The 14,459-nt window shown below is 40.9% G+C and overlaps 1 protein-coding gene across 1 annotated transcript in view; it reads right to left on the bottom strand.

The window, feature by feature from the left end:
* reln (reelin) overlaps positions 1 to 14,459 on the bottom strand; it is a 633,795-nt gene that overhangs the window by 555,643 nt on the left and 63,693 nt on the right. Inside the window, exon 2 of the mRNA XM_053623241.1 lies at positions 12,276 to 12,383. Within this exon, the coding sequence (XP_053479216.1) occupies positions 12,276 to 12,383 (108 nt within the window). The remainder of the gene's footprint in view (positions 1 to 12,275; positions 12,384 to 14,459) is intronic.

Consider the following 14,459-nt stretch of genomic DNA (forward strand, 5'->3'; position numbering starts at 1 on the left):
ACTCGACTAACAACGGCGTTTATTCACCCTGGGTGAGTTATAGATAGTTTGTTTTTCTTTTCTGCACAAGAGTGAATTAATTTCAAATTCAGCCATTTCTGACAAAGTAAAATTGAAGAAAGAAAAATAATTAAAATCAACTTTGACTGAGTGTTTCAATTTAATCGAAAACAAACAAAACAATTGGTCAGGGTTCCTCTTTGACCATGCTGAAGTAATTCACTATAGAGTCAGTTCAGCTCAAAATGGGTAAAAAGGTCACTTCCAAATCCAACAGAATGCTATTCAGTCCAATCACGTGTCAGAATGTTCATGAAAACATAGGAAGAGTATATGAATCCATTTTTAGAAAAAGTCGCTGGTCATGGTTCCATGAATAAAAGTTTTTCCAACTCAACAATTTGGTCTTTATCTCTTATGAAGGAAAGATGATGACTTGCTTACCAGTGTTCAGTTGAAAATGGGAAGCATAATGTACATCACCACTCTGAAATCTTGGATGAGGCGCTGAATAATGTCCCGCAGATGATAGCGTAATGTCTGTTCACTCAATGACCCTTAGCGATTGTCCTTATGCTCCTTAAGGCTGTAGCTTGATCCAATTCCAGCTAACGGAGATCCGATTGAGAAGAGGGACAATACACGACCCTATCTGATTAGTCAGCCAACTCTTCTCACACGATAAGCAATGGCATCCCTTACGTGTTGAATTCGTTTGAACAAGCAAAACAAAACTGTATGTGAAACATTAAAAAAACACGGGAGTATTCGACTCCACCGGCAAATAACTCGCTAAGCGCTAACAGGCCTATCGCCCCGCTCTACACACACACAAACACAGAAGAAAACCAGTTTTGTCGCCTTCTATTATAGACTCATTAAAGACAAACAGATTTTTAGAAGCAACATAATGTGGCTCTGGAATACGTCATGGGTCTAAACTTAACTTTTTACCGTTATAAGATACCCAAAGTTAACTCGTCGGCTCAACTCTCACCACTGCTCTAATTTTTCCATCCCACCATGCTACTCCTCACACAAAATGGCGGCGCTCATGTCAACACAATATCAAAATAAGTCTTTACTGAATAGACTTTGTAGGCCCCCTACAGAAGCATATGTTGCTCTAAAACCTGTATATCCCTTTCAGCATTGATGGTGCCTTTACAGATGTACAAGCTGCCCATTCCATAGGCATTTTTTTTAGACCTGTTCGGGCCATCAAATTCAAAATTACCTTATTTTCTCCTTAAAATTGTAAATTTCCTTAGTTTAAACATTTGCTATGTTTTCTATGTTCTATTTTGTACATCATAATATGGGTTTGTGAGATTTGCAAATCATTGTATTCTGTTTTTATTTACATTTTACAGTGTCCCAACTTTTTGGAATTGGGGTTGTATATGTTGATGCTGATAGTTGTATGTGTCTTTGTTCTTCAGTTTTTTTTTGTTTTGTTTTTTTTTAGCTGGAAACCCCCACAGATGCCTTTTCTTTCAGCAAAGGGAAAGTTTGAAATTATGGCCCTGTTCCATGCATGGGGTTTGTTCATGTAAAAAATCAGTTTGCTGGTGCTGCCATCCTTTTGGTGGTCTGCAAATAGAGTCTCTGGATTTTCTGTCAGTCTCTTCTTTTTGTAAACTTTTTGTTTACAAAAACAACCACTCATGTTTTCAGCATCCTGGAGACGGGGAAGAAGCGAGCGGGTAAGGACACACACACACACACACACACACACATATATATGTATGTATATATGTGTGTATATATGTATGTATATATGTATGTATGTATGTATGTATGTATGTGTGTGTGTGTGTGTGTGTGTGTGTGTGTATGTGTGTGTGTGTATGTATGTATGTGTGTATGTATGTGTGTGTGTGTGTGTGTGTAGTCTGAAATTCAGGATTTTCCCTTGATCTGAAATAACTAGTAACTTGAGTAGTTTTCTCATCATATACATTACTCTTACTCAAGTAATTATTAATATTATTGCATTTACTTTCTACCTCTACATTTTTATCCCAACTGAACAGTTGCTCTATGAGGGTTCAACTCTACCTGAGCAGCTGACCTGTATGTTGGAGGTGTGAAACAGAAGGTGTGAAAGTGTCTTGGCCAAAACAATAGCAGGAATTATCTACACCCAACTCAAAGCACAGGTGCAAATGGCCCATAACCCTACGCCCACACAGACCCAAAGTGTGGAGGCCAAGATATTTCAAATAAAACTGTATGAAAAGTTTACAAAAACAAGAGACTGAAAGAAAACACCAGCAACCAGGGTTCAATCCTCAGCTCAGGTGAAAGTTTCATTCTATTCAGGACATTGAAAATATATAATAAAATCATGTTTGATGTACGAAAACAAATTATGTTCATGTTACTCAATTCAATCATGTGGAACAAATGTACGAATTTGGAGTAAAATTCAATGAGCTTTTTTTTCTGTGTGTGGACTTTTCTGTTCACTTTAAACCATTTACTATTTGTAAATAGTAAAACTTTTACTCGAAGAAAAGAACAAAAGGTTACATTGGCAAGAAAGGAGAAGATGGAATTAATTCAACATTACCTTGAACATTTTACCATGAAAAACCCCACTCTTTTAAAGGACACTAAAGCAAGCTGGGGCTTGAACCCTGGTCGCTGGTATATTAAACCTGCATGTCTCCCCTGCACTATTCAAGTACACATATTGTAGATTTCACCAGGCTAAATTAGGCTTATTTTTATGTCTACCTGACCACATTCCATTTTTTTTTCAGGCTCGACAACATTTAATGTGCTCTGCTGCTTGTTGCAAAACAGTTCTGAGAGAGGTTCACAAATCAGTGGGCCAAGCACAAGCAGATCATCATCAACTACTATATCTACTACCGAGCCATGTTTATTCAAACAAAACATGACTGCTCCCTACTGGTCTTGTATTTCCTGTGCCTCCAGCATGCGCATGATTCCACATGATATCACATGAAATCATAGGATCCCATTTCCTTTGACCGCTTTTTTAATGGCCACATCTGTAGGTATATGATGACATCATCTGTTGGCCAATTGGATTGTGTGTGAACTGTAATGGGTGCAGGGTGTCATTTAATGAAAAGGTGATGAAATCTCTCACCAGCCTTTCAAAGCACTTCGTCATGAATGAGGTCAGGGCTACTGGCTGATAGTCACTGGGGCAGGTGGGCTGGGCTTTCTTTGGGATGGAATGATAATGGACTTTTTAAAGCATGTGAAAATTGCTGCTTGTGCCAGGGGGAGGTTGAATATATCTGTGAACACCAGTGCTAGCTGGTCAGCACAGGCTCTAAGGGCCTGACCTGAGATACCATCTGGTCATGTTGCCTTCTTGATGTTTACTCTCCTGAAAGCCTTCCTGACATTGTGCTCTGAGATAAGGAAAGTGTTTCCCACTCTAAAACAATCTACATGCATACTGCCAGTAATGCTGTTAGCACCGTCAGCACTGCTAGTGCTGTTAGCTGCAGCCTCAAAGCAAGTGCAAAAATGGTTAGCTTGACAAAAGTGGTTATCAGAGACACCATTATGAAGGATGGTGTTTTTAATATACCATTATCATTCTCAGTCTCTGCTGCAGACTCATAGTTCCATCAGGGGGGCTCTGTGATTCTAATTTCCTCCTTTATCACTGCTTTTCCTCCTTCACAACTCTGTGCACCTTGTAAGATACAGCCTTGTATTCATCCATGTTCACGGTGACAAGCCCTGCATTATAAGCAGTGGTGTAAGACTTCATATCATCAAGGATGCTTTTATCCACCCATGGTTTTGGTGGGAATCCTTCTGATGGTGGTTTTGTGGAATAGATCATCCACCAGCTTCCTTATAAAACCCACAACCACTCCCGTAAACATGTCGTCGTCGTCATCGGAGCTATGAGTGAATATGTCCCAGTCTGTCATCTAGAGTGTCCTGCAATCAGACAGCAGCCTTGTTAGTATCTAGTTATGAAGAAGATGATGACATGGTCTGATTTCCTAAATGGTGGATGAGACTGTGCCTTGTGGCTATCTTTGAATGGAGTGTAGCCATGGTCCAGAATCATCCACAGATGTGTTGGTGGAAATTTTGCACTGTGCATTTGGGGTTGGCATTGTTGACGTCCCCCACCACCATAAGAACAGAGTTCTGGTGTTGAGTGAGAGCCTCATGCAGTTCACATAAGGTAGTGTCTGTGTCCACCTGAGATGGAATATAAATGGCACTGACTTTGGTTGAGGTAAATTTCAGATGAAAGGTAGAACAGGTGCCATTTGATTGTCAGGAGCTTCAGGTTGGGTGTGCAGGAGCATGTGAGAGGAACACTGTTCATGGTAAACTTTTCAGAATGCAGCAGCACGCCTTGTCTTCAATCAGCCCAAGAGAACCCATATCACACCCCTCTTCATCTCCCTCCACCGGCTTCCTGTAGCCACAAATTCAAATCAAATTCAAGGCCTTGATATTCACCTACAAGACCTTGTCTGGAACAGCACCCTCCTACCTCAACTCTCTCCTGAAGGCTTATGTTCCCTCACGCAATCTGTGATCAATCAACAACCGACGCTTAGTAGTACCTACTCAGCGTGGCTCAAGGTCCTTTTCAGGAACATTCAAACTAACTGTTCCTCAGTGGTGGAATGAACTTCCAACCTCAATCCGGACTGCAGAATCTCTCACCATCTTTAAAAAACAGCTAAAGACCCACCTCTTCCGTGAACACCTAACCAACCCATAAAATAATAATAATTTACTCTGGCACTTACACCTCTACTCTGCGCACTTTGCTTCTTCTGGAAATCAATTAATGGAACTTGTATGGTAGCACTACTTGTATTGTTCTCTGCTTGATATATCACTTTGCTTGTATTTTCTCATTTGTAAGTCGCTTTGGATAAAAGCGTTTGCTAAATGATTAAATGTAAATGTAAACTGAGAAGAACTCAGCAGTTCTACTAGAGATATATTACAATTGTTATTTGCCTCAAAGGCAAAACTGTTAACAGCTTTAGGCAGATAACAGTAATAGGCAGTCATAATGCTTGTAAAACAAAAACAAAAAGTTATTATTGTTCTGTACCTTAAAGAATGTTAGCAGATCATAGCTGTTGAAAGGGTAGAATGTATGGAATGCACACTGGATATAAAACATCTACGCATGCTTGTTAAAATGGCATGGGGTGTGCAGACTTTTCTAGATAATTATAATTAATTCTAGATTATTTATTTAACTTTATTTCTGTACATATTCACTTAAGCATAAAAAATCCTATCCTACTGCATATACATTTTATATTGTAACAGCAAAAAGAGAAACCTCACTGGTTGGTGAATACTTTTGGAGGCACTGTTTTTGCTGCATTTCTTGATTGTTTGATATGTTGCTGTAAAATAAAAAAAACTATGTAAAACATGGCGAAGAAAGACTGAGAGTGCATTATTAACCTGTATCTTCTTAGTGTCTTGCACATTCATTTTCTTTGGCTGATCAGATATCATTGTTACAACACATAGAAAAATGTAATAAACTATGAGTAAAAAACAGGGTGATTCTCTTGTTTAATGTTACATTCTATTACAACTGATATCAAAGGATTTCTTTGCAGTATGAATTTTCTATTAAGCTTAAAGGAAAGTGCTTGTGTTTAAAGGCAGTAGTCTAGATAGTCTAGATGTTATTCATAAACGCAATCTCAGATGCTTCTATGCAAGAAAATATTCTGGCAACATTGGAGGCATAAACAATACCCAGGTAATTTGCATAATCTGAATAGTGCATCAAGAAAATTGTCTTAAGCAGCTGCATAACCAGTTTCTAAATACACATACTCTGAATGCTCTGAGTGCAACTCTAACCCTGGTGAGTCTACAGAAAGTTTTTCTTTTTCTTCTCACATGGAGCTCTGGCATGACAGTCTATAAATCGGGATCTGTAAAGAGATGGTTTGCCAAGGTAGGTGTGGAAGAACTGTAGTGGCCTCACATAGACCTGATGCCAGACCCACTGATCACATTTGGGATGAATTGAACTCTGACTGCACTCCAGGCCTTCTTGCACAACATCAGTTCCTGACCTCACTAAAGGTTTTGTTGTCTTGGATCTTCAACAAACACATATGTGTTTTAAACAGTCACATGAACACATCAGACAAGTGATAGTACCCTAAGATCATGGAAGCCTTGGATCCTTGGATCATTCAGTTGTGATATAACATTTGTTCTCTGAATTAAAAGAGACTGTATCTTCACTCCGTTACATATTCTATATGTACGGGGAATTGACCACATGGGTCTAGTGACATGGATACTCTTTAAGAGGCGTTGGCTGTCATGCCCTAAATAATGTCCTAAAACCCACTCATAGTGAGATGAATTCAGGGCTAACTTTTGATCGGAACATGTCACAGAGTGGCTTCAAGGTGGAGAGATAGTCCTTTCACCCAGAGAACAAAGCTTAAATTGTAACTGAATGTTCTCTATCTCTAAACTCCGTTACATATTCCATATGTGTATGGGGATCCTCTGAAAGACACACTACGAAGGGAAGGTCCAATTAACAGACAAACTATGTATAGTATTTACAACCCCAATTCCAAAAAAAAAATAAAAAAAATGGGACAGTATAGGAAATGCTAATAAAAACAAAGAGGATTGATCTGTAAATGTACTTTGACTGACATGTATTTAAACAAAAAATGTATAAAGATAAGGTAATTGATGTTTTACCCAATCAATTGCATATTTTTTTGAAGGTAAATGATTATTTTGAAATTGATGCATGCAACACATTCCATAAAAGTTGGGACAGGGGCAATTTAGGACTAATAGTGATGTGGCAAGTTAAAATAAGAAGATGATGTGAAACAGGTGAGGCAATAATCTAATCAAAGTATATAAGCAGCCTCCAAAAAAAGGCATAGTCATTCAAGAACGAGGATGGGTCGAGGCTCACCATTCTGCCAACAGATGCATCAGTGAATAATCAAACACTTTGAGAACAACATTCGTGAAAGACAATTTGGTAGAATTTTGGGCATTTCACATTCAACAATGCACAATATAATTAAAAGTTTCAAGGAATCTCATCAAATCTCAGAAAACCACTTCTGAATTCATGTGGTCTCCGATCCCTCAGACATCACTGTCTTAAAAACCATCATGAGTCTGTAATGTATATCCTGACATGGGCTCGGGAATACTTTGGTAAACCTCTGTCAGTCAACACCATTCACCACTGCATCCACAGATGCAATTAAAGGCTTTACTATGCAAAGCAGAAGCCATACATCAACACTGTCCAGAAGTGCTGCCAACTTCTCTGGGCTCGTTCTCATCTGATATGGACAGTAGCACAGTGGAATCATGTTTTTTTGTTGTTGTTGTTGTTGTTGTCCGACGAGTCAACATTTATTATATTATATTTTGGACAAAACAGCTGCCGTGTTCTCCAGGCCAAAGAGGAAAAGGACCATCCAAGCTGTTATCAGCATCAGGTCCAAAAGCCAGCATCATAGATGTTGATCAAAGATATGTACACATTTTGGAGCAACATATGCTGCCATCCAGGACATCATCTTTTCCAGGGACGCTAAACCTTATTCTGCCCGGATTACAAGCGCATGGTTGTGTAAGCAGAGTGCAGGTGCTAGCATGGCTTGCCTGCTGTTCTGACCTGTCTCTGATTGAGAACATGTGGTGCATTTGAAGCGCAAATTAAGGCAACAAAGGGTCCCGCATATAATGAATAACATAAATGATATGTTTTCTATATAATTGAGGGTGAACTGAATTTTGAAATGACTCTTTTTTGTATTTTTTTTTTTTTTTTTTTTTGCATTGTCCATAATGTCCCAATTTTTAGGAATTGGGGTTATACATATTTCCAGTCATGAGCCAGATGCTTCCAACAGCTGACTTCCCTTGCAAGATGCCAGAATGGAAAGGAAATAGAGAGGCCTTACCCATCACCCTGCCTGATGCAAGGATTACACCACAGCTGGATCTGAAGCTCAGCCTAGATGACATGTTCATTCCTGGTTGGTTCCAGCACCAGCTCTCCAAAAGAATGACTAGTTGCAACATTCAGTCCATAAAATTAGTAAAAGTAGACATAGATGTCCACATGGATACCTCGCAAATCTCCTTCAGATACGCAATAAGACGCACAAGCCCCATGAGGTTGCAACCCTCTTGTTGCGTGTGCCCTCAGTCTTAGCAGTGGTAGCCCATCTGTTTCCTTATAGGCCAGCTGGATTGTCTCCACAACCCAATACAACAGCCTTGCCTTAGATAGTGGCTTGCTCTGACATTCTGATTTAAAGCATACAAACAGCTGATCAGTTTGTCTGAACACCTTTGTCTGCTGTAGATACACTGATAATGTTCACATCAGGTAAATTAGTGACTGTTTTTGTTCCATCCCCTTGCTTTCTTGTAGAAGGAGAAATGGATGAAGCTCAACTGACTTGTTTAGGTGTAGCTTAAAGACAGCACTTTCAGAAGAAAAGCTGGGTTTGGGTTCAGTATAAACCCTGAACCATCTGGCATGAACAGCAGTTCATGATACTACAGCAGTTTTGATGGACTGAGAGAGCCAGGAGTTCCCCAATCCTCTTGGCAGAGGTTACTGCCAGAAGGAAGGCAGTTTTAGTGACAGCCATTTCAGCTCCACAGGTTTAAGGGGCTTGAATGGGGGGTGCTTTAATGCTGTCAGGACTCGATCTAATTCCCTCTGGTGCATGGTAGTTCTTATTTTGCATTCTTTGCATCTTTGAGCCCCCTTAAGGAATTGAGATATCAGGCCACAGAAATGCTCTGATAGTTTGTGATACCCGACTGTGATCCCCCAGCCTTAACTTCTGCCACCATGGTATTGATGGTGGTGGGAGATTTCCCTGCATCCAGTTGCTCCTACAGGGAGACCCTGAGTGAAGGGGTGGAATAGCATGCTCTGTGCCGGAGACTGTAGATTCTTCCTGTGTGGGTGTTCTCATGGTATCCTGTGAAGGAGGGTAGAATGTTTAAGAACCACACCATGTGGGACCAGTTTGGGGCCACCAAAATTAGTTTCACATTCTCCACCTTCATTCTCTGAAGAAGAGGTTGGAGAAGGCTGAATGTGGGACATGCATAATGCTGGATTTGAGGGCACTGATGTGTGAAGGCATCTATGCTCAGACGGGAGATGTCCCTCCCCAGGGAGAAGAACAGTGGACAATGTGTCAATTTCCTGGAGGCAAACAGGTCTGTTATGGCAAGCCCAACTCTGATCTTGCCTCAGGGTAAAGTTTCCACTCCCTTGGGTTCAGGCTATCCTTGGAGAGCTGATCTGCTGCCATGTTTGTGTACTCAGGCACATGTACTTGCCTTAGTGATAGAAACTGATTCTGTGCCCACATACACCACTTGTGTGCAACTCGATACATGGTAGGAGAGCTGAGGCCCCCGTGGTGGTTGATACAGTGGGGAAATAAGTATTGGACACGTCAACATTTTTTTCAGTAAATATATTTCCGATGAGGCTATTCACATGAAATTTTCACCAGACATTGGGATTAACTCAAGAAATCTGGCAATCTAAAAAAACAACAACATTAAAGTACATAAATAAAGTTGTGTAATAAAGTGGAATGACACAGGAAACAAGTATTGAACATGCTAACTGGAATTCAGATAATGGATTATTGGATAATCCTTTGTTTCTAATGACAGCTGCAAGATGCTTCTTGTATGAAGAAATTAATCGGCCACAGTATTCAGGTGTGATTTTGGCCCATTCTTCTAAACACATTATCTTTAAATCTTGTTCAGTTGGATTCAAGTCAGGTGATTGACTGGGCCATTCTAACGCCTTGATTATTTTTCACTAAAACCAACTGAAAGTATACTTTGCTGTATGCTTTGGATCATTGTCCTGCTAGAAGGTCCACCGACATCTCATCTTCATCATCCTGGTGGATGGCAGAAGATTCTTCTCAAGAATCTCCCGGTAAAGGGCTCCATTCATTGTTCCTTCGATTATATGAAGTCTGCCAGTACCATGCGATGAAAAACAGCCCCACACCATGATGCATCCACCTCCAAAATTCACTGTTAGTATAGTGTTATTAGGGTGATGTGCAGTGCCATTTTTTCTCCAAACATGATGTGTAGTATGACAACCAAAAAGTTCACTTTTACTCTCATCTGACCAGACTACACTCTCCCAGTATTTCATAGGCTTGTCCAAATGAGTGTAGCAAACTGTAAACGAGCTTCAACATGCATATACATATATATATAAATGGTAAATGGCGCACTTATATAGTGCTTTTATCCAAAGCGCTTTACACTGTGTCTCATTCACACACACCAATGGTAGCAGAGCTGCAACGCAAGGCGCTAACTTGCCATCGGGAGCAAGTTGGGGTTCAGCGTCTTGCCCAAGGACACCTCGGCATCTGACGTCATGCGGGCTGGGAATTGAACCGCCAACCCTATGATTAGTGGACAACCTGCTCTACCACCTGAGCCACAGCCACCTATATATATATATATACCAATTTTCAGAACATAACTTTATTCAACTCCTTTGTTCAACTTCCAACTTCCTTTTCCTATGCCCAAACATTTCACGTGTTTCATGTTGTTTGGTTTTTGAGATATAGTTTTGGTGTTAATTTTCCTTGGCAACCCTACCCACAAGCTTAAGCTTTAGGTTGTGACCCCTTTATTACTAATTACTCCCTTAGATAGTTTATTCTGCTTTATAGAATACAGTTCCTTTGCACCCGCTGATCATTTTTAAAAAAAAACATGATTCTAGGGTCGATGGGATTCATGGGCCGATTCTAGACATTTGGAGGCTCTTGGCAAAATTTATGTTGGAGGCCCACTGCACGCCTCCTTTGACGACATGTTTTTTTCCCCATTACTTTCAAATGTTAACTTAACTTGATGTTAAGTCAGTTTATTACAATTAATTAGAAATTGCTCATAAAGCCACACCAACGAAAAATGTTAAGGCAGCCAGGATTTTTTTGGCAGTAATTTGTTCACTAATTAATTTACAGTAACACACCCACCCACTATTTGGGATAACAACCAGTTTTGCCTACTCTATACAGTAAAATGAAAAATAAATAAATAAATAAACAAGACAACATTACATTGCCAACAAATAATCACAGATTAACACATCATGTTCAACACTTCGGTAAATGAACATCAGTGCATTTCTAATTTTTTCCTAGCTGGGTATAGACAGGATTTCCCCCCTGCTATTGAACCAATATAGACTATAAATATAGTCATTATGTATCTCAGTGCAATACCTTAAATATGCACTATATACACAAATCAACTGCTAGTGGAAGTGAAAGAGACAAACTACTAAGTAGAAAGAATAGTTCATTTTTTTAAATAAAATTGTATGCTTATTTTTCAATAAATATGAACAGCATTTATGATTTGAAAACTAAAATGAAGTATTATGTTAAAGCAGTAATGTAAATATCAGTGTAATTTAGACATAGAGACAGTTTAAATGCTCTAGTGTGTTTTCTCTTTGACTTTAAATATAAAATTCTTAACAAAATTCTTAACTTTTACTTCAGTATTTTGCTAGTCAGCTCCCGATGCAATGTCATTGTATACGTGAATTCAAAGTGTCTGGCAATTTCGACGCGTCAACGGAACTTGCGCTCTTGTGAACTTGTGAATAAACCGGCAAAAAATCTATACAGAAATGAATCTGATTGACAGAACAAGGCCCAGTTTATTTTTAGAATATATTACAATCACTCCAAAATGGATGAATACACTTTCTTTGTGTGCCTGTTTAGCCTTTCGCTCAGCAGCCCCTGAAGGATGTTTTGGTTCACTGACTTAAAGTCAGTCAGCTGCAGAAAAGTTGCATTTTTGCATTTTGTTCATCGTACCCTATATCTTCATACATTCAGAGGGTGGGACCCACTTTGAAACGGTGACATTAATTGGTGTCACTACAGGTGAGTGACAATTGATCTATATCCAATGGACGAAGAGTCTAGTCTTTTGCTGCCTATCTTGAAAGGTGGACTAGTGTATAGTGATGTGACGGTTATAGAGACTCCGTCTACAAGCCCGAGGCCCTAGGTACTTGCCTACCCTGCCTATAGGTAGCGCTGGCCCTGGAAACAGCTATACTATATTCCTGGCCATTCATTCAATTATTCAATCAGCCAATCATGTGGGGCAGCGGAACAATGGATAAAATCATGCAGATACCAGAGCTTCAGTTACAGACTTACCAAATCCAAGAGAAGCAGGAGGAGCGATGGGTACTGCTTGGACAGTGGTGGAGGTGTAAAGACCAGTGACCAGCAAGCCATCGAAGAATGAACTAGTGGAGATTGTCACTGCAGAGAGAAGCATATAATTAGTAAAAGAGGCCAAAGATCTCTCTCTCTTGATTTTTTTTCAAAGAAAATATCAAAAGGTTTATTTACTGTAGCATAGCCAACATCCCTGCCAGCAGGTGGGAAGAAACCAAGAGAACCCAGAAGAAACCCATGCAAACATCTGGGTTACATGCTGTGGGAAGCACCCTCATGTGTGACCGGTATCTGAAGCTTGTGTAACATCATGCCTATTTATGGGCCTGCCGTGATCAGGTGACGTGGCAATCAAGCCACGTATATTAATATAAAAATATATATTTATATTAATATAAAAATGGCATCTGTGAACCATGCCTTCAGCCTCGATTATATGAAACGAAGATGCAATTCACAGGCATGCCCCAGTATGACAAAGCTACACAATGTCTCGTTCTCTTTTCAGGGAACAGGGTTACATGCGTAACCCAGACATTCCCTTTCAAAGGGATCACACCGTTGTGTGAGTTTCATGCTGTGGATACGAGAATACCCACTCCATCATTCTGAGGGCATATCCTGTTTAAAAGATCTGAGCCCGAGGGTCACTGCAAGACATTAGAGCTCCGGGTGAAATGTATATCCAGGCTGTAATATCGAATGAATGTGTGCGGCATAGACCACCCCACCAAAACACACAATCTTGTAAGGTTACCTCTTTGGACAAAGCCTTCAAGAAGGCAATCCACCTAGTGGAATGAGCCCTTAAACCCAGAGGCATAGCGAGACCGCACCCCTCATAAGCGATAGAGATTGCTTCCACTATCCAATTAGAGATGCGCTGCTTTGAGACAGCATCACCGCAACTGTCATGGCCAAAGCAGACCAGCTGCTGCTCTGACTTACGCCACTGGCCAGACCTGTGGATGTACTTACAGAGAGCCCTTACTGGACACAGTAGGTGCAATTTCTCTTGTTCCAGTGTGAGGAACAGAGAATGTCAGAAAGCCTGCAACACTACTGGCTGGGCAGCAGATGTAGGCACTTTAGGAATATAATCTGGCCTAGAATATAGAAAGGCCTTGGCTAATCCAGGCAAATTAAGGCAGGAAGGGGCAACAGAGAGAGCTTGTAGATCTCCTAGCGTGATAGATGCCAGGACCAGCAGTCTGAAGCTGACACTAAAGGCTCAGATGGGGCACCTGACAGACCTTCCACAGAAAGGTCTCAGGAAGGTATGCATGGCCTGCAGATGGACCTCAGCTGCCTGACACCACACATACATCTCAATGTTAGAGGATGTTGCCCCACAGAGCTCCATCAATAGGGGCATGGCTGGCTGAAATGGTGGCCACGTAGATTCTAATTGTAGAAGGAGCCAAGTCTTTTAGTGACGTTATCAGATTTTTGTTCCCCTGTGACAGCTCACTGACCAGAGACGTCTGAAAACTTGGGTAGGCACTACAGAAGTACTGGGGGCTAACTGCCCTAACAACTTCACGTCCCCTGCTACATCCCTCTGGATCGCTATATGGCCTTTATGATCATTCTCAGATCAGGCCTATTAGCAGTCTGGCTCTTTGCGGGGGGGTGCACACTCGCCTTCTGTGCCTCCCTCACACTATCACTGGCCCAGGCTCCACTCGTGGATGCCCAGGCGAACTCCACATGACTGGGAAGGAACTGGCTGAACACCACCGTATGTCGAGCTCACTCAGCAGGTCTGCTTGGTAGGCCTGCAACACTGCCAGTGTATGCAGTGTCCCACAAATGAGACCCGCTGCCACATAGGCCTTGCCCACCAACTCAGAGCTGGCCTTACATGGCTTGGATGGCAAATCCATCGATGGAGAGAGGTAGCTTGCAAACATCTCCTCCACCTTCGGCATAGCTAAGTAGCAGTACCATTCATTCCCCACGATGGCCGAATAATCCACTGTTACAGGGTTATAAATATGGCTAGTGTATGGTTTATATTCTCTACCTTAGTAACCACTTAAAGCAGCACTTTATATACTGGAGATCTGCTCTCCGTTTTTGGTGCAATAGCAACCGCTTCTGGATCCTCAGAGTCAGAGAAGGTTTTTTTTTTACTTTCCATAGCAGAAGGAGGACTCA

Source organism: Ictalurus furcatus, chromosome 4, assembly GCF_023375685.1.
Source record: "Ictalurus furcatus strain D&B chromosome 4, Billie_1.0, whole genome shotgun sequence".
NCBI classification, from domain to species: Eukaryota; Metazoa; Chordata; class Actinopteri; order Siluriformes; family Ictaluridae; genus Ictalurus; species Ictalurus furcatus.